This window comes from Eucyclogobius newberryi, unplaced genomic scaffold, assembly GCF_026437365.1.
Source record: "Eucyclogobius newberryi isolate DKJ021-1_F unplaced genomic scaffold, fEucNew1.0.hap1 SCAF_8, whole genome shotgun sequence".
Lineage (NCBI taxonomy): Eukaryota > Metazoa > Chordata > Actinopteri > Gobiiformes > Gobiidae > Eucyclogobius > Eucyclogobius newberryi.
In genome coordinates this window covers 16,183,783-16,209,070 of record NW_027316500.1, presented here as the reverse complement: position 1 = coordinate 16,209,070, position 25,288 = coordinate 16,183,783, and the positions used below count along the sequence as shown (strand labels likewise).

Below are 25,288 nucleotides of genomic sequence, written 5' to 3'. Positions count from 1 at the left end.
GAGGCCCCGGGGAAGACCCAGGACACGCTGGAGAGACTATGTCTCTCGGCTGGCCTGGGAACGCCTCGGGATCCCCCGGAGGAGTTGGAGGAAGTGTCTGGGGAGAAGGAAGTCTGGGAGTCCCTGCTCAGACTGCTGCCCCCGCGACCCGGCCCCGGATAAAGCGGCAGAAAATGGATGGATGGATGAATTCCTCATGATTATGACACTATTGCACATACTATGAAGCTGAATGGCACATGTTCAGGGATAACAGTGTTTGTTGTAGAGTCTGACAGCTGTGGGAACCTGTGATGGAATGAGACATACACCAATGCTATTCCTTAACACATTGAGAACACAATTCAACTTAGAATATGAAACGACACAGAAATATCAGACATTTGTATGGCATGCATGGGAGAAAACGCGGGGACGGGTCACCAGGCTGTTGTAAGCAGCCTGGTGACCCTCCTGCGTCACATGCCGTTTTTTCTCATGCAGGTTGGTTTTATTAGATATTATGGAATAGGCGGGTCACATTTCTCATTGGTCAGCTTCACATCAAGGCACTTGTCTTTTACAACAGCCTGTAGAGATAAAGCCTTGGGTAATGTTTACCCAAACCCCTGGGGTGTTGCCCCCCTCCCTAGGGTAAACATCCTTTGCTCCATCTTTACAATACCTTCTCAAATGCAGTTTGTCACACACCCGTTTTTCTCTTAGACTAATGATGCACATAATATATCACTATTATGCAGATAAAATACATCACAGAAATATAATCATATATTCACATTTTATCACAGAACCTCCTGCCCCAAGTCCAGAGCACAGCCCAGGACGGAGTTGGACATTTTGACGACTTTTTCCAGCCCCCTCCTCTCCCTCTCTGTGATGCTGCTGCTCCAGCAGGCCACACCGTACAGGAGGGCTGATGCCACCACAGAGTCGTAGAAGGTCTTCAGGAGTGGCCCTGTCACTCCAAAAGACCTGAGTCTCCTCAGGAGGTAGAGCCGACTCTGGCTCTTCCTGTACAGTGCGTCTGTGTTATGAGTCCAGTCCAGTTTGTGGTTCAGATGAACACCCAGGTACTTGTATGAGTCCACTCTCTCAATGTCCCGTCCCTGGATGTTCACTGGTGAGGGGGCAGTGGGGTGACGTCTGCGGAAGTCCACCACCATCTCCTTGGTCTTCCCCGCGTTGATGAGGAGGTGGTTCCGCTGACACCAGTCCACAAAGTCCTGCACCAGTCCTCTGTACTCCGCATCATCATTGTCCGTGATGAGTCCGATGATGGCAGAGTGGTCAGAGAACTTCTGCAGGACACAGCTGTCCGTGTCATGTCTGAAGTCTGCAGTGTAGAGGGTGAAGAGAAAGGGCGCGAGGACAGTGCCCTGGGGCGCCCCCACACTGCAGGTCTGAGTATCAGACACACAGTCCCGGGCTCTCACAAACTGGGGTAGTAAAATGTTTTAAACTGAAGAGACATACAAAGTTAGAATTCAGTTTTTATGTTCTTGTGGATCTTGCACTTGTCAAACAAGTATGAAATCAACGGGCATAATTCAAATTCAACTTAAAAGTCATCATGACTTGTTTGCTTGAAGCCAGACAGTTCATGCGTTCACTTTAGAATAAGACTGGGTCCACATCTCACTTAGGAAACTCATAAATGTTTTCTTCATGCTGTCAACAAAAAGATCTTGGACAAGAAGAAAGAGCGTTTTGTGATTTCCAGAGATTTGTCACTGTCCTGCAGGGTTCAGCGTTGGGCATACAATCATCCATCAAAGTGCTGTGTAGCTCGCTGGACACTGGCTCTGACCTTCAACCGTAAACACCATTATCCATGTATTACAGCTTGTGCCACTGAATAATTACATCCGGATGTGGAGGACCTTTAGCACTATACCCGCAACTGCTTATAAATATGAATCTAATGGTTTGATTTTATATCATGGCAAAGATGATTATATGCTGAGTGGAAAAGCTAAAAAAAACTTAAATGTAGAGCTGTCATAGAGAGAACCCCCCATCTGTGCTGGTAATGACTATGTAGAGCTGCAAATGTGACACTCAGAACTACAAGGTGTCAAAACACAACGTGCTAAATGCCTTGTGATATGTAAATTATAGCCAGACAAGTGCCAAGGCAGCACCTGAAATATAATCTCAAGCATTATTGTCCAGTGCTATTAAGATATATTAGACGGAAAGATATCTGAAAAGGCATTGTTGTGTTTTGAAGAGACACTGTCAGGGTCAAGTATTTATTTAACTATATTGGCATCTTGCATGTATCCAACTGGAGAGAGAAGTAAATGAAATGGATCTTAACATTAAAATGCACACTTCAATTTAATGAAAAGAGCAACCAATATTGACGCTCAAATTCTTAAAGGGGACATTTATGAGCTTTTAACCATGTCCGTTATAACATGGTTAAAAGCTCATAAATGTCCCCTTTAAGAACCATTCTTTCATAATGGTTTATTTTGAATCGTGCATGTTTGAGTAATCCTGCATTGTCTTACATGTCTTACATTTCATAACCCTAAGCCCTCTGCACCGGACAAGCACCTCAAAGCCTTGAAGAGTTCGTGTGCTTGTCTGAGTGACTGTCTGATCCTAAAATATAACACCCGGACAGTTGGAACTTAGGCTTGTTAAACTGTTTGTAAGTAGGCTAACATTTATTAGCATAGCCACGCAATTTGTGAACTAGCATTAGCCAGCTGCTAATTACCTGAAACAAACAGCTCGGCGTTCAGTCTGTAGTGATTTCTGTAAGTCCACTGGCCCCTCCTGACCACAATAATACATTTCTGGCCACAAAAGTGGTCTCTGGGGATGTTACAGGAGAGGAATCTTTTGTTTTGAGCCTTCTAATTAGCACTGCTCACAGTGAGCATGCGGCTTTCGTCCTCAAGATGGCAGTTTGTAACGAGTGTGTGACGTCACCTCGGCCCTTTTCACGATAGGCCCCTAGCTCCAGTTGGTGTAGAAGTGCAGATCTTCACTTCCTGTTCCTGTCATTCTCTGTGGGAATTAGCTCAAATAAATCTAAATAAAAAAGACACAGCAGAGAGTGAGTTGCAGAAGGATAATCCCTGACTTTTACGCACAATGTAAATATGTCACCGGATTTATAAAAGTTAGTGTTTTTTTCTCAAAGCTAAAGGCTATACATACATGAACTTACATTTTGAAACACAAACTTGACATTTAACATGCTGACTGTGATTATCCATCTGCAACTCAATCCCTGCTGTGTGGTAATTAATCATTGATTTACTTTAGACGTGGCTAATTCCCCATGAGGAATGAATGGAGCAGGATGTGGAGCATTTTTAAGGCGACCGGAACTAATGGTCGGTTTCATGAAAAGGGCTTACAGTCAGATAAAAGCTTAGCGGAAGCAACATTTGAATATTTGTGATTTAAACTATTGTGGTTTCCAGTTGAACTTGCAGGGGCTATTATTTGGATTTTGAGAACATTTTGTGTTATTTATTTTTGTATAGTTTTGCTGAATTGAGTACCAGTATTTTATATTTTCTTTAAGGAAACATTTATATTTATTTGCCAATTTATTATTACTTTTTAAACAGGCTATTTATACAATTTCTGGCTCTTTTTATTTCTTAACAGGTCTTAACTGTGTTAAAACTCATTAGTGTTTATTAGGAACTTATTAAGTTTACCTTCATGGTAGCCACCTGTACTTACACCAAACCCAAGACTATTCTCATGTAAGTAACACACACAGTGGTTGTACAGGTGCTACACAGAACTCACCAACTGGCTTTTAACTATATCGTGATTACAACATTATTACAACGTCCATCCATCCATCCATTATCTGCCGCTTTATCCGGGGCCGGGTCACGGGGGCAGCAGTCTGAGCAACACATTATTACAACGTAAACAACAAAAATGATAGGAGATACAAATTCTGTGCTTTGAACCACAAGCTAAAATGTAAACGTGGGATCCTCGTGCTTTTCCATGTTAAAAAGTCATCTAGTTTTAAAAAGAACCATTTGCAAATCCATTATTCATGTCTCTGAGGTAACCAGAAAACCGCTATAATTTTATACCAACTTCCAATTTAAACATTGCCATTATATTTCCTCCCCGTTCCTGCAGTCTTCTCCAGACCTGTTTTTATGTTTTTAGTTTTCAGTATTCCTTTCACAGTATGCAAATGTTTTTATTTACAGTGCATCTTTTTCTGCTGAAATGTCAAAATGTCTACTGTGAGATGGGCAGTCACACAAGGACAATGCGCCCAAAATGTCATCTAGATATGGACTCTCCAGATGCACAAAAAATTCACATAAATCAAAAACGTCATAAAAACTTCTCAAAGACACTGGCTCTTGATACAATGGTCAAGATAAAGAATCAATCTGGGTACGTTATAATAAAACCAACCAAATTTATTGTCTCCTACTGTATGTGGAGTGCTGGAGGGCATCTGGTGTCAATGTTAGTTAATTGTGGGAATTTCTAATGCAAAATACATTAATCAAAATTACTTCTCATCATACAAGGGATAAACAATGAATTAAACAGTGTGAATGAAAATTAAAATGATACAAATATTTTTTATCATATTGTCAAAACATATGCCTAGTATTTTTGCACCCAGTCTCATTATCATAACAGCAAGAAAGAGAAGTCTTTTTACCATCAGCAGACCAGACGATGCCTGCAACAATCTAATTTACAAACACAATGAAAGAACAATAGAAGATATAAATACAATGAAATAATATAATTGTAACTTGAGTTGCTGTTGACAATGCATCTTAACAAATGCCCAATCAAGTCAAAAGAGAGCAACAAACTGAGACCAAAATATAAAAGAGCAACTTTTGGCAGATGTGTTACTGACTAAGAAGTCTCCTCACCAAACGCAACCATCTGCTGCCCAGAGTCGGAGAAGTGCACAAGGGCCAGGAACAGTGACTCAGGGGGAGTTTGTCTGGACCACTTCACCTCCAGAACCCCGGGCCCCATGGAGACGGCTTACATCTGTCACCGCTCCTGCATTTACTAGGGCGGCATCCCGGCACACAGCTCCAAGCTTGTTAAACATCAATAAATGTCACATTCATATTCTGTGGGCATTATGCGGCATGATTATGATGGATGAACAGGAGTGGGAGAGGTCTGCAGTGGTTTATGAGTAGTTTGTGTCATGCAGTTCTTTGAAAAGTTTAAGCAGCGTTTGGGCTATTCATTATCTGGACCACATACTGTTTAAAGAAGAGACGTCAATATAGCGTTCAAATTCAATATTTATAATGATTATAGAAGTGAGAAACTGCAATCTTAAAGAAAGACGCAGCAAATTTAGTTTCTCATTCTATTACTTTAAAGCACAGAAAATATTTTTTTAAATTTTGAAAGATGATAGGTGAGAGATGTAATGAGGTTTGCAAGTGCGTACAACATAAAGCACATATTATTTACTTCATTTTATTAATGTAATATTAGGACGATGCTATTTGACGTTTGTTTCTGGAGTGTCATAACCTGTTACAGTATTGCTCCTCATAATGAACAGTAATTGGTAACGGGGAGAAAATATCCTACAGAAATGAACACTGACAGCGTCCTGTGTTTAAAAGAGCACAGACCATGTTCAACCAGCGTGAGATAGGACACTGACAAGAGCAGTACCAGGCTGTTTTACAAAGTGTCAGTCTGAAAGTAACTCATATCCATCCATTACTCATCCCAGGTGCTACAGCGGGGTACACACATCTGAGAGGAACTTCAAACGGCTACACATTCATACAGCTAAACACACGCCCAAGCAGTGAACAAATAACTCCAACCACAGTCGCATCTAAAAGCCTAAAGAATAGCCATAGCAATAGCAAAGAAAAAAATCAGAGCACAAACTCTTAGTTTTCCTGTTGTACACATTTAATATTGTTTGAAGGGCGATCATCAATTATGTGAACACTTTCGCTAAATGTTCCTCTCATATTTTTCTGGGTAATTCTGTGAATCCGACCAGAACAGACAGAAGGTCAAACATAAAAAAACCAAGCTGATTTGTATACAAACAAACAAATGTCAGTTATGTTCAATGTGAACAAGTGCACTCTGCCTCCGCACTGTACTTTCTGTTTCTTAGTGCTTGAAAACAGCCTGGGGCATCTCTATAATTCACTCTATTTAAACTGCACATAATTACGGCCTGTGCTGGACAATGCAAATCCGCACATCCAGTCCTGACGACATTTTATGGACATCCATTTTTCCATTAAATACAATCACTCTTTTAGTTAGACAGGATACAAAGTGTGACTTTGGACGTTTTCATAAGGTACTATTTACATGTGCACAAATAATAATATACACGTTATAAAGTCATCACTCTGTGCATCATATACACTTGAGTCAATAGAAAAAAATACAACCCTGGGAAGCCACACGAAACAATCAGTATTGTTTGTGGCATTTCCCAATTGGTCCATGCAGAGCTCAGATCTGTCCGACAGTGCACAGTGGAGCTCTGAGGCCTCTGTCTCTGTTCTCCAACACGATGATGTCAGCTAGGGGTTAAATAAAATACTCCTTCTGGTTCTCACTTGAACCGGTGCTGTGTGAGTTGTTTTGGCTACTGAAAGGCAGCTCTGGGCAGTCATCAGGTTTGGCTGCTTTCACATCCTCACTTCGACACGTCCATTTCCTCCTGTATAAGAACCGCGCCATTATGGCTAAGGCCGACAGTGTCACGAAGATCACCAGAGCTATCACACCTGCAAAGGCAACAACAACAAAGCATCTTCAACAACTTCGTCACCCTTGATCCCTCAACTATAGTGAATGTGATTATTTAACATCATTTGAACAATTAAAAGAGGCATATGGTGTTATTAAAGGAGATTGTAATGTAACTGTAAAAAGCGGTTGCTGTACCTCCAATTAGGGCAGAGTCATTCTTGACGGCATTAACTAAAGGCTGACCCATTTCCACAGATCCAGAATGACCTGCCGTCCACACAAACAAACTCAACCTCAACAACAGTGAAAGATTAAATGTGCAAAGCAAAAGTGTGCAGTGTGTTACCTGACAGGGTGTGGATGGTTTCAGCTGCAGGAGAACCTCCTGAAGGTGAGCCACAGCGGGACTGGACCAAGGGACTGATGACAGTGGAACTGGAGTCTGGATGTAGCAGAGCGGCCTTTAGAGGACTGATGGTGTTGAAAAGCACAGCAGACAAGCAGCCTGTGAAACCAGCAGCAGCTATCCGGGCCAACTCTGGGTCAAAATCTGTAGTATCTAGAGAAACATCCACAATGGAAATCAGGAACTATTCATCTCTGAATAACAATGTATCAAGTCTAAACCACATCTTAACATAATAAGATCAGCCCTTTAATCATCTTACCTTGCACTCTGCCCAGAATCATCGACTTGAGGCCATTAAACTCCACATCAGAGGTGAGATTGAAGTACTCTACTATGTTCTGGTCAACCTACAAATATATCAAATTTGAAAAAGTAAAAACAAAAACAATAAAACATTATATCCTTCGTATGCTTTCTTGTGCTTTCTTTAATGTGTGGATAAAACAGCTCTCTTGTGTGCACGGGTAAGAGTTGAATAGTAAAACACACTATTACCTGTAAAGTGACTCTGTCTCCATCTCTGTTGAGAGTAATACTGTGAAGCTGTCCATTGGCCAGGTTCCCCACTCTGCTCGTCAGCACCTCACTGACTCTGCTGCCATCCAGTCTATAGGCCACCTCCAATTTACCTAAGGACACGCTTTATTTAGTACATTTAATCATACAGCTCTGTAAATAATTACTATGAAGCAATCACATGAATGGCTTGCAATTGCCATTATATGAGAGGCTTTGCTAATTTGTTATAATACTATTAAAGCAGAAGTCAAGAAGCATCTCTGATATGTTGTGTTTTCCTTTCAAAGAGTATATGGCAGTGAAAGTTTTTTTGATGTAGAAAGTCTTGATCAACAGGCTGTAAAAACATATTGACCTGAGGTGTTTTGATATTGATCCAAGCATCAGAATGGGAGGCTGTGAGATGCACTTCTTGTTACAAATGAGACACAAGTTCTATGTATTCCCTGTATAAACGTTTTATCACCCCAAAACCTGTTCCAGGTGGCAGGCATTTAATGGCGTGCCTCGGTTTAAAACCAGCCACCTGCAGACCTCTACATCACCATGGTAACACTAATGACCGCTGGCTATAAGCTTTCTTTAGGCTCACAATTTGAAGCAAGCACATGCTAAGCTACATCAACTTTTATCCAATTGTATGATTCATTGAAATTCCTGACCCAGTGTGCAGTGATATAATACATTATGTCAGCTTACTCTGTTTGTTAAGTAGCAGGGCCAGGTGCTCTCTGTGGTAGGAGGTGATACACAGGAGCAGAGCAGGAGTTTGAACGGTCCTGAAGCTCAGAGACACATTTTCTGCTCTCAGGCCTGAGTGGACAGAGACATGTGCTCTGCTGCTGTGGTTCAGGACTCTCTCTTTGGACCCCTGGAAACTGTAGCTAACGGATGTGGACGGCTTGAAGCTGGCCGAAACCTCTGCGAACAAAAGAAAATGTATCATTACATAAAAGACAAGTTGATGAATTCTCTGTTTACTCAAGCTCCTGCGGTGTAAATATCTGTGGCGCTGGAGGCTAAAGATTTCCAGAACATCAAGAACATTATCATTATTTGTTTCAAAGTCCTACGTTTTTAATTTTTTTTCTTTTACTGAACCTCTTTCTGATAATTCACTGTATGTTGAGTTTGTTTAACTCTGGGGGATGGGGGGATGAGAGAGAAAATAGGACATGCAGCAAACTGTCAGAGCTGGAACTCAAACTCACGACACTGGCACATGGAGCCTGGCATGTGTGCTGCCACTTCAACCACTCGACCACCGGGCAGCACCCAGTCACATATTTAAAAGTTTTCCATCATTGCTCCTCCGTTCCAAGTCACAAATGCAACCAAAGAGTAGCAGCTGACAGCTGTAGAAATGGCTGCTAATTAAAACTGTGTCATGTATGAGAGCTGCGATGGAGGAGCAGAGGGAATCACTGATTATTTGCAATTTGCTAACATCTAAGGGTTAGGGTTAGACAGTTCCTGTTATGTGCTAAAGACATAAAGGCCCTCAGTCCCAAGAGTTCAGCAAAACGACTTGGAAAGCGAGGCTCTCTTTCTGTAGGAGATGTGTGGGGGACTTGTGGAGTTGTTGGTACCTCGGTCACAGAAGGCACCAGTGAATGCAGATGGAGAGCAGTCGCAGTAGAAGCTGCTGGGGCGTTCTACACAGCGACCCTGGTGTTGGCACAGGGAACCGTAGCTGGTACAGTGGCCCGGACAGCCCGCCTCCACCCCAGGGGTCATCTGCGCTCGGGCCTCCAGATCCAAAGTAACCCCATTCAGCTGGAGAGCGCGCACACATCCCCGAAAACCCTTCTGTCGGGATGCTGTGCCTCCTGATACAGGAATAGAAAATAACATTACTGTTCAATAAATTTAAGTAAAACAAAATTATGTTAAAGTTAACTAATGTCAAACTATGTTATAAAATAAACTACATTTTAATGTAAAATGATCCTGCTTTGGTAAAGATGAATACATTGAATATGCATGAGATATAGGCAATTAAAGATCTTATTTTAGAATGAAGCTTATAAAAGTCTCCATCGTTACTGAGTCACACTCACGTTGCTAATTGAAACACTGTGATGATGGGACATGTCAGATGACTAACTGCGAAGCTAACTGTCAGTGATTCAACAAGAATAAAGATTTGTCACTGCTAGTACATTTTTAAAAAATGGTGAGGTGATGAAACCATAGTGAAACAAAAACAGCAGGAGGAAAGAACCAAGGAATTGACTTTTATTGGCAGCCAGCAGAGCACAATGTGGATTGTTGGTATCTAGAACGTTGGTGAGCTGTCAGTCTTCTTGACAGCTTACTTGTCCTCCTGGCCTAGCTGACTGTGACTGAAAAACACATTTTTATTCTTATTCTGAGGGAGAACGTGAGCTCCAAAAGTTATTGTTTGCGAGACCTGTGAGTGCCCTCATAACAATGCCAACATGCTTTGCTCATTGCTTTACACAGTGCTGATGATGAGGTTTGTATCAAGGCCAAATGTTTCCTTGAACTGTTGAAGAAAAGTCTAAATTGAATTTGAAAACCTTGCAATAAAGAAATGTATTTAACACATGTGTGTAACACATCAAACACCAGGCCTGTTGATAATGTTGGAGAGTGTGGCAGAGTATTAGTGCACGCTTCTGCTGACGGGCCTAGTTTCTGCCACTATCTGCTTACTTCAGGAAGAGCTGAAGTGACAAAGTAGGGTCTCCAACTCTCTAAGGGTCAACAAAAATACAGCAACAGTGCAGAATTACATCACACTCTGTGTAAAACAATACTGGTAAAGAAAATGTAAAAAGAAAACTTTAGGTCTAAGAATGAAACATTTCCGAAGAAAATTAGTCCTGGGGTTTAAAAACTGACCACCAATAATGAACATCCATCAAGATTTCCAAAGCCGTTAGCAGTGCGTCAGTGCGTGTCCTACGCTTATAAATCAATGTACCTATAAATAATTGGCTGTTGAGTTGCAAGTGGATGTGTCCGTCAGCCGGCGCCTCCTGAGTGGCAGCGGGCAACTCATCCACTTGGAGTGAAGCCTCCTTAATATTTCTCTCAGCTCGAACTCGGTGCCACTTGTTGTCGTTCAGTGGGGCGTCTGCCTTCACCCGCACACCCAGCGGGCCATTACCAACGTCCAAAGAAAACAGGACCTCACTGGCGGCTGTACAAAAAAAAAGACTCACTATTACACAATCTGTAAGTAAAGGCCTAATGTAATGACCAAATGCATATTGTACAGCCTTTTCTGCAACAGTGTGTATTTAAAACCCCTTTGTCTGAACCCAACCGCTTCAGAACACCAGTAACTTGACCTATAATTGCTTCTGTTGCATGGATCAGCTTCTTTCACTCCTCACATCCATCACCTGTTCTTAGTACCTGCCTTTGACCACTACACTGACCACTGCACAGAAAACACACCACAAAGGCTGTACACACTCAAATCATTTTATGTTTACTCATTGTTGGCAATTGATTTCTGCCCAACAGAAGTCATAATAAAGTGAACATCTCTGTTATCCAGTTGTCAGGAGTTATTTGTGGATAGAAATCATAATTGAATTAACAAGCCATACTGCTGTAGAGGATTTCTACCTTTTGCTGCAGACTTGTATTCGTTCTAAAGTGTTTCCTTGTTGCCACTGTCATAATATGCAGCGTGCCAACACTGATGAAGATGAAGCAGATTTGGGGCTCAACTGTTGATGTACTGAAGGGAAGCTTTGATATGAAGATACATGGAGCCTTCAGTGATGCAAACAGCTGCTGTCATCAGCTCCCTGACGTGGTCATGGGGGCTGCTCTGCATTCAGGCTTCCAGGATCAAGAGAGGCACAAATGTCCCTGTATTTGGAACCTTCTAGTAAAACTAGCTCTGCCCTTGTAGAGGGTAGAACTAAAATAAATGCAACAACCAAACATATACTCTTAACTAAATTATTATTATTTTTTCTTTTCTTTTTCTCTGTCTCTTTATTTTTCTTTTTAAATGATTTTTAGGCCTTTAGGGTTTAACGGACAGGACAGTGCATGAAATGTGGATACGGGGAAGGACATTCTCGACCACTGAGGGACATGGTCATCAATAATATTATATATTTTATTCTTTTATCTAATTCCACTGAACTACTTTCCTTTTCGCTTTGCTCTTGAAGTAGTTTCTTCGTGCATACTACTTTTATGTTCAGTGATAAACATAGACTGGAGACAGTAAATAAACTCCCTAGGCATTTTAATAACAGCAGCAGTACTGTAGAGACTTTTTGTGCTGTGTGATTTACAGCCCCACATCCTGCTGTGTTTCTGACAATGAAGAAAAAAGTATATAAAATGTGTATCTACCAGTCACTGGCAGTGACTGCAGGACCAATCTCAGACTCTCACCCCTACAGCAGAGTTATGGGCTGATGTTAAATCTTACCTCATGGGATCATCATCACAAGTCATATCGAGCATCTAAGCAAAGCCCGGATTAAATATCTTATATCTGGGTTTTACTTACAGCTGAGTTCAATCCGAATGAAGTCTTTGATGCCCAAGTTTTCGAGGAAGACCCCAGAGGATGCAGCCGTTTTAAACAGGAAGGAGATATCAGCACTCAGCTCGCCATGGAATGTGGGAAAGTGAAGGTAAGAAGTCTCTTTGTCAAAGAAGGCAGCGTTCCAGATATTTCCTGAAAATATTATGTTTTGATGTTATCTCAAATATATGGCTATATCAGTATTGGGAAGGACAAAATATGACTTACTGTCTCCATGGCAACGAAGTGGTCCAACCCTGTAAGCACTTTCTGAACCAGGCCTATTTATGTCCCTGAGGACCAGGGATCTGACAGGGAGGTTCTCCTTATGGGTGAGCAGGCCTGAATCATTGGTCCTACAAACAATGGTATAAAGAATTCACTCCAATCCACAACCACAAGGCAGAAAATGTTAAGAAAACAGTGTATACTACCATTCAGCATGGTCTGCGTCACAGTTACACTGATGCCTGGGATCCAGGCACTTGTTCTGCACACCACACGCACACTGCTGACTTCCAGGTTGAGCTCCACCCCAATAGCTCTGCACCTGTCCCCCTGTTGGTCCCCCGACCCACCAACTGTGTGGAGCACCATCTTAAGGAAACACAAAGATTTTACTAATCATCTATTGTAAGTATGTAACGAATAAAATGCAAACCCACCATGTGTGTTAAAAAGTCTGGCCATCTTGCAGTGATAGGCTACTTCCTGTACACAGTGCTCTGATTGGCTTATAACTGCATCCAGCAGCTCATCCTCAGATGTGTATGCAAAATGAGCTGAGTGCTGCTTCTTGCCCAGCGAGGCCTGGACTCTGGTCAGTTCAGTGTTGTTGTGTTCAATCACCATCCATGTCTTCTCCTCTGACAAAATGAGACAAGTTTTAACCGAGGTCCACTTGTAAAATATCGTACACAGCAGAAACAAAATCAAATGCTGGACTGACATAGTGTATGAAGTGTTTGTTTAGCTATGCATGCTACCTGTCATGTTGCAGTATATGAGCTGTGGTTTGATGGACCCACTGCCATCCACATCAATGTAGTAGAAGCCTGACGTTTTCCCTTTGTGCTTGTACGCCTCACAGGACTGCTCGTGTATCGCTGAGGAGGAAAAGATCCAAAATTAATAACTTTCTCACGCACGCTTCAGTTTACAAGACAACAACAAGAAGCACTTATATTTGGGAAGGAGAGACAAGGAAGTTAAATTTGTTATATTGTCTCACAGCACTTTATAGAAGTGTGCACAGGAGTCTCAAATGAAATGTAAGGCATTTGCATTTATTATGCATTTGGTGTTTTTGCAAAAGGGCCAAGAGTGATTGTCAGGTTTTGATGAAGCCAGGCAAGGTTAGACATGTCCTAAGGCTTTACCTTTTAATTTTTGCACCTGTACTTACTGAATGGGACTTGGTATATGAAATCAGAACTGGGACAACACCTGTTAACGGAACTCAGTCCTACATGGAATAAATACATACACAGAAAGACACTATCTACTTCGACTCATTTTAGGTCACCAAAATTGCTTAACCCAGGATAGTACCCAACAGAACTCACAATATTACAGTAAAGCCATGCAGACAGCGTTGATAAATTGGATTTTGATCATCCCAATAATCTTTCTCATAACTTCTTCTTGCTAAGAATTTTTTTTTAATACTTAAATACAGTTCACATTATTATAATAAGTTTCACCACTGTCTTAATCTCGATAGCTTTTATGATGTCGATGCTTTCTTATGACATTATCAGAGTTTGGTACTTGAGGAAACTCACCACAAAATGAGTATAACATTTTGTAGTGAAATCTTATCATCTTTTCTGGTCCTGCAGTTGTTCAGAGGAGACACATAAGTGATGGCACAAGGTGCACTGTTTATGGAAATGATAAACTTTGAAAATGTCTCATGTTCTAATGTAAATGATTTGTTGAACTCTGTTACATCTAGTGTTTTGAATGTTCTGGACACCATCGTCCCTATAAAGGCTAAAATGGTTAAAAATAAGCAGAAGGCGCCGTGGAGAAATGATGATTCGGTCAGGGCACAGAAAAGGGAGTGCCGCAGGGCCAAACGGAAATGGCGCAAGTCAAAGCTCCAGGTTCAAAGAGAGATTTACAAAGAAAAGCTGAACATGTACAACCTAATCTTATGTAGAACTAGGGAAAGATATTTTTCTGAAATTATTGGAAGCTGCAGTAACAACTGGCGTGTCCTGTTTGCCACAGTAAACAGATTAACAAACCCTCCAGCTCAGCTGCCGTTAGAACTCATTTCCACATCCAAGTGTAATGAGTTTGCATTATTATTTAATAACAAAGTTCAGGGCATTAAAAATGCTATAAATCCCACAATGCAAAAAATTACCCTAAAACCACCAAGACACTTAGAGCTAACTCACTTTGCACCAGTAACTGACAAAACTGTCCATGAGATCATCACCAGTCTGAGTTCATCTACATGCTGCCTCGATGTGTTACCCACCAAATTTCTAAAGTCTGTGCTGAACAGTTTGTTAGCACCACTCACTCACATAGTTAACATGTCGCTTCAATCTGGAACATTCCCAATGTCTTTGAAAACTGCGGTCATAAAGCCTCTCCTAAAGAAGAGCAGTCTTGATGCCGCAGTACCGAGTCATTACCGGCCCATCTCTAATCTGCCATTTTGGGGCAAAGTCCTTGAAAAGGTTGTTTACCAACAGCTCACAGATTTCCTCTTAATAAACAACTCATTTGATGTTTTTCAGTCAGGTTTTAGACCTCATCACAGCACTGAGACTGCTCTTGTCAAGGTGACAAATGACATCCGCCTGAACACTGACACGGGCAAAGCCTCAGTCTTAAATCTGTTAGATCTGAGTGCTGCTTTTGACACTGTCGATCATGGGATCCTCTTACAGAGACTAGAGGACTGGGTGGGCATCACTGGCACTGCCCTAAACTGGTTAAGGTCCTATCTGGAAGACAGGAAGTACTTTGTTGAAATTGGTAGCTGTGCCTCAGACCACATGACCCTGACCTGTGGAGTGCCCCAAGGGTCAGTCCTGGGTCCCCTTCTGTTCAACCTCTACATGCTGCCGTTGGGTCAGTTGATACGCAGTGAAAATGTGTCCTATCACAATTATGCAGACGACACTCAGATCTATGTTTCACTGTCGGCAGGTGACTATGGACCAGTGGATTCACTCTGTCGCTGCATCCAACAGATCAGTTTGTGGATGCAAAACAACTTTCTTCAGCTGAACTCAGACAAGACTGAAATAATCGTTTTTGGCCCACAGAAACAAAGAGAAAGTGTTAGCGGTCACCTCCAGAGTCTCGCTCTAAAACCTACAAACCAAATTAGAAATCTGGGGGTAATAATGGACTCAGACTTGAACTTTAATAGCCACGTCAAATCAATAACATCAGCAGCTTTTTACCATCTAAAAAACATTGCCAAAATCAAAAATATAGTGTCAAAACCAGATTTAGAGAGACTTATCCATGCGTTTGTCTCCAGTAGATTACACTACTGTAACGGCCTGCTCACTGGCCTCTCCAAACGAGTTGTAAAACAGCTGCAGTACATCCAGAACGCTGCTGCTCGGGTCCTGACTAGAACCAGGAAGTATGATCACATTAGTCCTGTTCTCAGGTCTCTGCACTGGCTCCTGTGGCTCAGAGAATAGACTTTAAAGCAGCTCTACTTGTGTACAAGTCTCTCCATGGCCTAGCACCAAAGTACATCTTGGATATGTTAGTGCCATATGAACCATCTCGGACTCTGAGGACCTCAGGGACCGGCCTCCTGCTGGTGCCAGAGTCAGGACAAAACATGGGGAATCTGCGTTTCAGTTTTATGCAGCTAAAATCTGGAACAGTCTTCCTGAAGATGTGAGACAGGCTTCTACTCTGACAATGTTCAAATCTAAGCTAAAAACAGTTTTGTTTAGCTGTGCATATGACTGAAAGGATTTTTTCTTTGCACTCTTCTCTTTTGTTTGTGATTTTATTAGTTTAGTTTGGATTGATCATTTTTAATTTAGTTAATTTTATTGTATTTCTGTAATTTCTTTGTGATTTGAATACATTTTTCCTGCTGTGTGAAGCACTTTGAATTGCCTTGTGTATGAAATGTGCTCTACAAATAAACTTGCCTTGCCTTGCCTTGCCTTATAAAAACTGAAGCTTCTTTAAAAAGAAAAAGAACATAACATATCTCTCTTTCTCTCCTTCTTTCTCTCTCTTTCACTCTGATTCTGCTATTCACTTTGAAATGTTGAACTTGGATGACAGTGGAGGGTAGGATGGGTCTTTGTGATCAACAAGACCTTTTTGTCCCTGGTTGATATTTCTTTCTTTGTGAGACAAAGGAAGACAGATTTTGGGTCAAAGGATGAGTCTCTCTCCTGGACTTTTGATTCAGATTTGCCAACATAGTTTATTGTGAGTCCTGAACATCCTCCTACAACGGCTGCTCTTCTGGGTTTTGGTCTCCATTCACAGGTATTGGTCTCAATACAAAACATTTTAGCATTTTTAGCTTTCGAAGATTTAGTCCTTGTTAACTCTGCGTCTATGAGACTGCACAGGGCAGAAATGCGCTGGTTTGAGATGAAGAGTTAATGCCATTGTTGTTAATGCCATTTGTGTTTAGTGCTGAACTCTGTCATGTTCTTGCAGTTCAAGATACAGTTTAAAACTTGTGTTCAGTTTTATGTCATACAGTTGTGATCATTTGTGCCATAGTGACAGAATTTAGATTTTTTTTCTGTTTTCTGATTGGTAACTGAGCATTTTATCCGCACTCCTCATTTTAAAATTGTAATTATTTTCCTCCTCATATGGTCAATTTATATATCAATCTATTATAAATTTTCCATTCAATGGGTAACTGAAATTATAAATACATAGTAAATATAATATATCCTATATAATATATCACATACACATAATCTATAATCTAATCTTCATCTATATTGCTTCTTTTCCTAATCATTTAGTCTCTGTAAGCAGTCAAAGATAAGGAAAGACAGGAAAAAAAGGGTAATTCCTTGGTAAATATTTTTCAAGCACATAAACAGAACTCTTAAATTTGAAATATTTAAAATTCCCACTAAACTCGACATTTCTCATGAGGGCAAAGCTTGTTTTTCTTGACGCCTTAATCTCCTGTCCATCACTTTGAGCTTGTTACTCACATAACCCTGAAGATAGTAAAGGGATTTGATCTAAGCCTAACCTCTTGCCACAACAACGCCCGAGGGATTGAGTTAAAAGAGACCTGAATGCACATGCATACATGTGCCAACACAGCGTAGCGTTTGATCGCGGCCAGATCAGGGTGCATTGTGGGACTTACAGCTGTGACAGGTGGCACCGCTGTAGCCGCTGCCCGAGCAGTTGCAGTGGAAGGTGCTCCAGGACTGACTGCAGCTGGCGCCATGTTCACAGTGACTTGGAGAACATCTGTGGACCAACAAGACAGGAGCATCGTTCAAGATACTTTAAACAAGAAGCAATCCGACAAAATCAATACCGTAAATATGATGATTAAAAGGGCACTATGTAACTTTTCTGATAGAGGCTTCACCACTTGTTTTTCCAATTGTCAAATACTTTCCTATTTTCCAGTTCTATGATCAGTAGATTTTACTTTTTGAATGACAAAATGAAGTAAATGTGACCAAAATAGGCAGATGAATGAAAAACTTCACATTTAGGTATATTTTTAGACTATAATATATATACTTTTTGCATCTTATGAATATATTGTGACCTGAACAATCACAATTATCAATTCATTTAATAATCTATACTTCCCTATTCCACAGTATGGCATTTGATTTTTCTATCTTGCCCTTATTCAAATTACAGGTATTTTTATTGTTCAGACATTTTTATATTCTGACAGTGAGCAGAGTCACCGCTCCGGTGATCTGACCTATAACTTGGCCCAGTGGTGTCACCTGCTTGTCTCCATGGATATAGATTTAGTTCCATAATGTGGAACATTCCAGACAAAGCATGACAAGATTGTTGCCCCGCTTTCCTCCAGAAAAGTTACATACTGCACCTTTAACCAACTTTGAAATAGGGAATAAATTGGTGTTTAACATTAAGTCTATATTTCATTACACAAAAAATTTATCTCATTCTTGGGCTTGTTATAAATCTAAAATGTTGCGATTCACAGTTTATTGCAGCAATCAAATAATATATCATTTGGTGGCAAATATCTATTTAGATAACATTTTAAGCATGAATGACTGAATATCGGATATAAATAATGAAAGATGGAAGCACGTCAGGAAAGAAACACACAGAAAAGTATTTGACAAACTGGGAGTGGTCCTTCAAAGCTCAACTTACCCTATATCTTGGACGAAACTGTATGAATAACATTTACCCTAGACACAAAGAGATGACTTAACTTTCCAAAAAGTTATTCTTTTCAAACATTCTTTTTAACACGTACGGTGGAAAAAGATCATATTGCAGCAACTCCACCACTAACTTTGAACTGTTCTCTTTAATATTGTCTCCATCTGTACTGCCGCTTTCATCATTGTAATGAAATAATGTGTCACCTACTGGGACCGCATGCCTCCTATTTTAAGGTGCTTTTAGACAGTTTCTGGATAACTTTAGGCTCCACACTGGCACAACGAAATGAACTATTTTAGCCTGGAGCATCTCTTTAGGTAATAAAGGTAAAAATATCATAATTTAATGACAACAGGAGAGGATATGTTTTATCTTTAATTAAGTCGAAGAAACCAAGTTGGATTTTTTGGCTCCTCCTTTGCTTCAAGGTGTAATTGGGTTATATGGGCCCTGGGATGAGCTGTTTGCAATGAAGGGAGTGAGTGGAGGAGATGAGTTACTGTGATAGGAAATGGAAGATTGGGGGAGTTGGGTATTAGGAGGAGCACGAGCCAACAAAGAGGGCACGGGCTGAGATGAATGGTGTGGCAGTAACTGTGTAAACATATTTACGGGGGGAAACGGGGTCAGCAGATTGTACCAGCAAAGACACACAGAGGAGCAGGCAGCAAAAGCAGCATGTATTTTTAATCGTTTGGAAAAGCTGCAGTTAGAGAAAGCCCTGACTCAACATTTCATGAGAGATTGCAAAATTTGGTCTTAAACAGTTTTCTTGGTATAAAAGGAACAGATGTGCAGTCGGAAAGCGCTGTAAATCTGTGACTAAAACGTATATCTTATTAAGCAATTTTTAGCACAAATACAAATGAGCATCTCCACTAGGGTGTGTGCCATTAGCCAGAAGGTCAACATAATCTGGATGATTTCAAAACGTTAATAGAGGATAATAATACAATTTTAGCATTTACGGACTGTGACTACATTGATTTAGTGCGAGCACAAAGGACAAAAAAAACTAGTTTGACCTGACATTTGAGCAGTTAAACAAGAAATTGAAGGGACATAAGAGAATAAAGTATCCCGTAAGGCATTCGGTCTGCTAATTAGTAAAAGCTGCTAATTAATAATAGATACTGAAGAGACATGTTTTTATCACAGACTCTAATTATCCCCAGATCACCCTTGAAAGAGAGGTCTCAATGGGTTCTTAATAAAAGGTTAATGAATAAAGGTTAATAAATAAATAAATACATCTACAAAATGGAAAAAGTCTGGGGACAAAAAGAAAATACAAAAATACAACATTATTGATTTTGTTGAATAGCTGTAACACAACGGACTATATATGGGCTACTTTCCAATCGTTGTCCCACATCACACCAGCATACTGTTTATAGTGGGAGGGGAAAGCAGAGCACCCAGAGGAAACCTACACAGACATGGGGAGAACGTGCAAACTCCATACAGAAATGTCTTTTTTAATACTGGAGATCATGGGTTGGATTCCTGGGCCAGACCAACATCACATTATCTCTTTGGGTAGAATTAAGATTAAGGTTAAGGTATGTCCTTCCCTTCCGGCTTCCTCCCTCTGTACAAACGCATGCATGTTCCTCTGTGTCTGTGTCTCTGTGTTAACCCTGCGACGAGCTGGCCCCTGTCCAGGGTGAACCCCGCCTAAGGCCCAAAGTCACTGGGATAGGCTCCACTCACCCACAACTCATAACAAGAACAAGTGGTAGAAAATGAAAAAGAAAAAGAAAAAAAAAAATCTTTTTTAGCAGAATGTCACAAAAACATAAATATGGGCTTTGTATATTTTCCCAACATACATTTTTATAATGAATTACTTGTTGTTTAACATTTAAAAACTACACCGTGTTGACCTAGGACACTTTCAAAACTCCACAAGCTGTAATTATCCACAAGACAATCATTTTCCTACTTTTTGATCAAAAGCAAGTTTTCCTTTTTATCAACTGTATCTGTCACAAATTTTCTGAAAAATGACTCACAAATGAATTGCTGCAGTGATTGTTTTTGTGAAGATGATGATAATTATCATCCTCTGCTGAAAACAATCAGAGGCAAAGACCCAACAAGGAAAAGCATACTTCCCTGGGACAATGCTTTTTACAGGCTGTCAGCCATTTTGTTGGAAAATATCCCCAAATTCTTCCAAACTCAATCACACCGAGCTGCAGGGATTGGCCCAAGATAAAATACTGGGGGTTCAATGAGGATTTGGTGGCAACCAAGAGGGAAAAGAGAGATTGCTTTTTCCGCCATAGTTATTTCAAAGCTTTGATCTCAGTTGAATGGTAGCTCAGAATAAGCATTGTGTGTATGTGTTTTCTGTCTGGATCGGTCTATATCGCACCACTGCTTCAGATATAAATTACATTTTCACAACACAAAGAAAACAAAACACCATTCCTGCTGAGGAAAAGCCCATGATACTCGATGACAAACCAATAACAGGATTGTGTTCCTAAAATATTTCAGGAAACACTGATCCTGAAACAAAGGTGCCACATTTCCATGCCGATCTCATCCACTGCTGTCTAATAATCTATACTTCATCTCGGAATACACCCTACTGTATACAGATGGGATCAGAGGGGATTTGCACCGGGAACAACAAAACATTGTCAACAAAAATCAAACATTTAGATCCATCTTCCAAGCTCTTCAAAGCTGGATGAATGTATAGGTGCTCATAAAACAGCACAAACCTGTCAGAGATGCCACACATGTCGATCTGCAGCTGACTGTAACTTCCCAGAAGCCTCTCCTGCACCATTATGAGGTTCACAGGTTGGCTGTTCACCACCAGGGAGTGCATACAGCCTCGAAATGAGTTAAAAGGGTTCCTGCACCCCTCGGCGTCGTCTTCAATGGGGCATCCTGCAGGTCAAATCAAAGATGACATCAATACAATAATACAAATAATACAAGCACATAAAGCATTGATTGCCGTACCACCAAAGTACAAGTGTGTTCCTTTTGTGATTGTTATGGGTGTGTTTGTGTAGGTCGGGGCTCCTTCTTCTCCATCCACTGTCAGAGTCACATGACCTCGTCTGAAGAGGAGCTCCATACTGTGCCACTGTCCATCACTCAGAGATGACCCTAAACACACACACACAAAGGGGGAATGTTTGTATTCTTTAAACAAATTCTTATGATGTGTGAAATGTAAAAAAACAACAACTACATTATATGCAAACAATTTTGAGTATAGCAAGGTGTGAAAATTATGGCGGGCATTTTAGGATTTGGTGTAGGCTTGTGATACAACAGGAAAATGACTTACTTCAAATAAATAAATAAACAATAACCTCATTGTGTACTCCAAACGCAAAAAAGCAACAATCACACAGTCACATGTACATTCTTTCACCAATAGAGACGAGGTGGGTTAAATCTCTTGCCCAATGACACAAACACAGGTGAACTCTCCTGAGCAACAGCAGCAAATGATTAAGGTATCATAATTATACAGACCATAATATTACATCTTTACAATACTCACTTTAAAATATCTACTATGAAACAAAAAAGGATCAGTGCACAAATCACTTTTTGCTGCAGCTATGGTCATTCTAACCTGTTGTGAGCTCTTGTTGAGTCTTTCCAGATTTGTAAAGCCTCAGACACAGTTTGGCCTTGCTCAGATAAATCCACACAACGCCCCCTTGCTTCGGAAGGTCAAAAGTGAGCAGCAGCCCTTCTCTGTCCCATGTCCTGAACTGAAGTCCCACTGAGGAGGCCGCTGACGCCGTCTCCATCATCCACGGCAACGAGAGGAGGCTGTGAGGACCGTTGAACGTCATGGCAACAGATACAGGCTCGACGCAAGAGAAGGTGACATTGCCCTGAGAGGAGAAGAGTGCAGGAGAAGTGATTAAGGAGGAAGAGGCAAAACATGATAATGCATGAATATGAATTCGTTTGCGAAGGGTGCGTGGAGGTGCCCTGACGCACAAAGATCTCATCAGCAGGTCTTAAAGAGCAGCACGTATTACCATAACGATAATAGTGTGACTGAGAAGAAGTGGACATGAACTCTGGCGCCAATGTCACTCAACAGACTGTCGAGGTCATGGGGAAACTGCTTTAGCGACACAAGTGACCGTACCGAGTGTAGCAGAAGGGGGGCCGGTTAAATGGAGGCTAGCAGCTGGTCGTCTCAGTGTGCTGGCAGGACACTTTGAACAGTATTAATTGCAGTAATCGCACATCGTTGCAAGTGATGCTGATATATTGAATCCAGGTTTCTGTTGGGACTATAGGGTTCTATTTTCAGCCGCTCCCTGCAACATAGTGACACTTGATCAAACCTAAAAGCTCTTTGCGGGGCAGTTAAAGCGATACGCCACAATGCAAGCTGAAGATGAGAGTACCTCGGAGAGTCAGTGCTGTTGTGCATTAGCTTGACACAATCCATTAGGCACACAAACATGTAGGTCTGAACGTGGCATGCGCAAACCGGCATGGGTACGATTTCACAAATGGGTAGAGGGAATACAGAAAAGTAAAAGTTTTTCGGGGGAAACTATTTCATAACAGCTCCAAAAGACGCCTTGCTGTTTAAAAAAAGGTGATAAGCAATTAGCGGAACGCAGTCTACTGTGGCAATATTTGACTATAAAATGTAAAGCAAAGATTAAGGGAAGATTGAATGAATAGCTCCCTTCCCGAACAATAATTACCCATACTGCCACTGCACCACACTCGTATCACGTCCTCCAGTTACAACATGCTCTAATAGATCTCATTTTACCACTTTCTTCTTTATATTAGTGTGAAACGTCTGTTGTGGCCATTTTAGTGTCCTTTACAGTTTTACAGTCCTTTCATGGCAGAAGGTTTAAACCACAGAGCCCAAGGATACAAGTTCACTGGATTGAATATTGTATGATGAAAAATCCTTTGGCTCTCTTGTATGGATACAGGTTTGGAAACGGGCAGAACATTTAAAAACCAAACGTTAGATATGTGAGCCTCGGAGCACACGCCTCTCGCCCTGTCATCCTCTTTGGCTTTGGTACATGCACGCCGGCCAAAAGAATGATTTATTTCTTGTTCATATGACTTGTAAAAAAAAATTTATCCAGCAGGGTGCAAAATCTGATTTCTTTTTTGGAACCCAGTTTAAAAGGTGACAGGCACAGTGCTGTTTGTAAATGTTTTTCAATTCACACTGACTCATTATGGGCGATTTAGATTGCAACTCACATTATACTGTGAAGGAAGCTGTACAAACAGAAAAATATGTTTGTAAGAACATGCAAACTGTTCTGTGATTTCTGTGATGTCTCTGTGATTCTAAAGCATTTCATCTGATTTGTGAAGCACTTTGAATTGTCTTGTGTACGAATTGTGCTTTACAGATAATCTTGCCTTGTCTACATTTTGTTCATTTTTGTAAACTGCATTATGATTTAAAATGGCTTGATAACAGAACCGTTGGCCCCATCACTTCACAGGGGCATTTCCCAGTAGCAAGCAGAGGATTTTTTTGTTAACCCTACATGTATGATCCTAATGTTTGAATAATTGCAAGTAAGTATAGGATCCTCAAATGCAGGAGAATACAGGATTACTCAAACATACTAGAATCAATTGATATACAACTGTGAGCAAGCTAATGACGAGAGAACACTAGAAGTTGATTTTACACAATATGTCCCCTTTAATAAAAAGATGACAGCGGCACAAATCAGTTTTGCAGTGAACATATCCACAAACACTTAAAGGGCATGCTTGCCTGCACAGTCACCCGCTGGTCGCTCTGTTTCGCCAGGTACACCAGGTTCAGACCATTATAAATCACATTTTCCAAACACCCATGGAAGTTTCCGCTTGGCCGTGCCGACCTCTGTGAGCTGAGAACAAGCTCTGCTCCCACACTGATCTACAAAGGGACAACAATGAACCACAATATCAGATTAAGACTGGAAAAGAAACAGTGTCAATGTGGCGTCTTTGTTGTTTTCAACAAGACAAGCCTACCTGGTCATGGTCCCAGTGGGCGAATTTAGATGGGATCTGGACCCACAGAGTGCTTTTGTCCACAGTGAGGTTGAGGTGTGTGCTTTGATGCTCCACGACAAAATGATGCCAGTGCTGGTCGTCTAAAAGGCTGCCCAGGGAGACAAGGTGCTGACTCGCAGGAGAAACGCCTCTGCCTTCAAAATAAGAAACAATAAGAAGAAAAAAAAGATCGATGTCACACAAAACTTTCTTAAAAAACACGCTCACACAAAGTTTTCTGTGCGTCTTGTCAATGTGAAATAAAACCAGACTGCATTCCTGTTTGCTCCATTGTTGTTTACTGGCACTCGGTATTGTTTTGTCTTTCTTTGATCTAAACCATGAACGTGATGGTTTTCCTCAAGGAGCCTCACCTGGGGATCTCATTTACAACCCAGCTCCATCTGCCGCAGAAACTGACCCAAAAAGCTGAAGCAGTAGCCAAATTAACACGGGACGGATGTGAAGAATGAGCGCGTCTGCCTAAAGAAAAGACACGGTGCCAAAATTCTGTCTTATTTGTTCACTCACTGGGATTTGACACACAAGCTGTCTTTACTCGGCTGCAGGTCGAGAAATCAACTAAATGCACTTAGGATAGTAAACAGTAAATGAGCAGTCCATCAAAAAGATTCTTCGTCTGAAAGAGAGAAGATTAGGAGAAAAGCAAACCCCTTTAAGTCGGA

At 41.0% G+C, this 25,288-nt stretch overlaps 2 protein-coding genes across 2 annotated transcripts in view; both read right to left on the bottom strand.

Moving 5' to 3' along the window:
- Positions 1 to 25,288, bottom strand: part of b3gnt2b (UDP-GlcNAc:betaGal beta-1,3-N-acetylglucosaminyltransferase 2b) — a 215,750-nt gene that overhangs the window by 132,302 nt on the left and 58,160 nt on the right. The gene's annotated exons all lie outside the window — the stretch shown is intronic.
- LOC140350980 (contactin-associated protein-like 4) overlaps positions 5,901 to 25,288 on the bottom strand; it is a 43,660-nt gene continuing 24,272 nt past the window's right edge. Inside the window, exons 6-24 of the mRNA XM_072436603.1 lie at positions 24,582 to 24,757; positions 24,337 to 24,483; positions 22,174 to 22,441; positions 21,546 to 21,695; positions 21,299 to 21,470; positions 17,539 to 17,645; positions 13,172 to 13,291; positions 12,851 to 13,051; positions 12,620 to 12,782; positions 12,414 to 12,541; positions 12,168 to 12,338; positions 10,608 to 10,826; positions 9,247 to 9,486; positions 8,357 to 8,578; positions 7,634 to 7,767; positions 7,398 to 7,485; positions 7,076 to 7,288; positions 6,925 to 6,996; positions 5,901 to 6,764 (exon numbers count right to left, since the gene is read on the bottom strand). Coding sequence (XP_072292704.1) covers positions 6,565 to 6,764; positions 6,925 to 6,996; positions 7,076 to 7,288; positions 7,398 to 7,485; positions 7,634 to 7,767; positions 8,357 to 8,578; positions 9,247 to 9,486; positions 10,608 to 10,826; positions 12,168 to 12,338; positions 12,414 to 12,541; positions 12,620 to 12,782; positions 12,851 to 13,051; positions 13,172 to 13,291; positions 17,539 to 17,645; positions 21,299 to 21,470; positions 21,546 to 21,695; positions 22,174 to 22,441; positions 24,337 to 24,483; positions 24,582 to 24,757 — 3,191 coding nt within the window. The 3' untranslated portion in view covers positions 5,901 to 6,564. The remainder of the gene's footprint in view (positions 6,765 to 6,924; positions 6,997 to 7,075; positions 7,289 to 7,397; positions 7,486 to 7,633; positions 7,768 to 8,356; positions 8,579 to 9,246; positions 9,487 to 10,607; positions 10,827 to 12,167; positions 12,339 to 12,413; positions 12,542 to 12,619; positions 12,783 to 12,850; positions 13,052 to 13,171; positions 13,292 to 17,538; positions 17,646 to 21,298; positions 21,471 to 21,545; positions 21,696 to 22,173; positions 22,442 to 24,336; positions 24,484 to 24,581; positions 24,758 to 25,288) is intronic.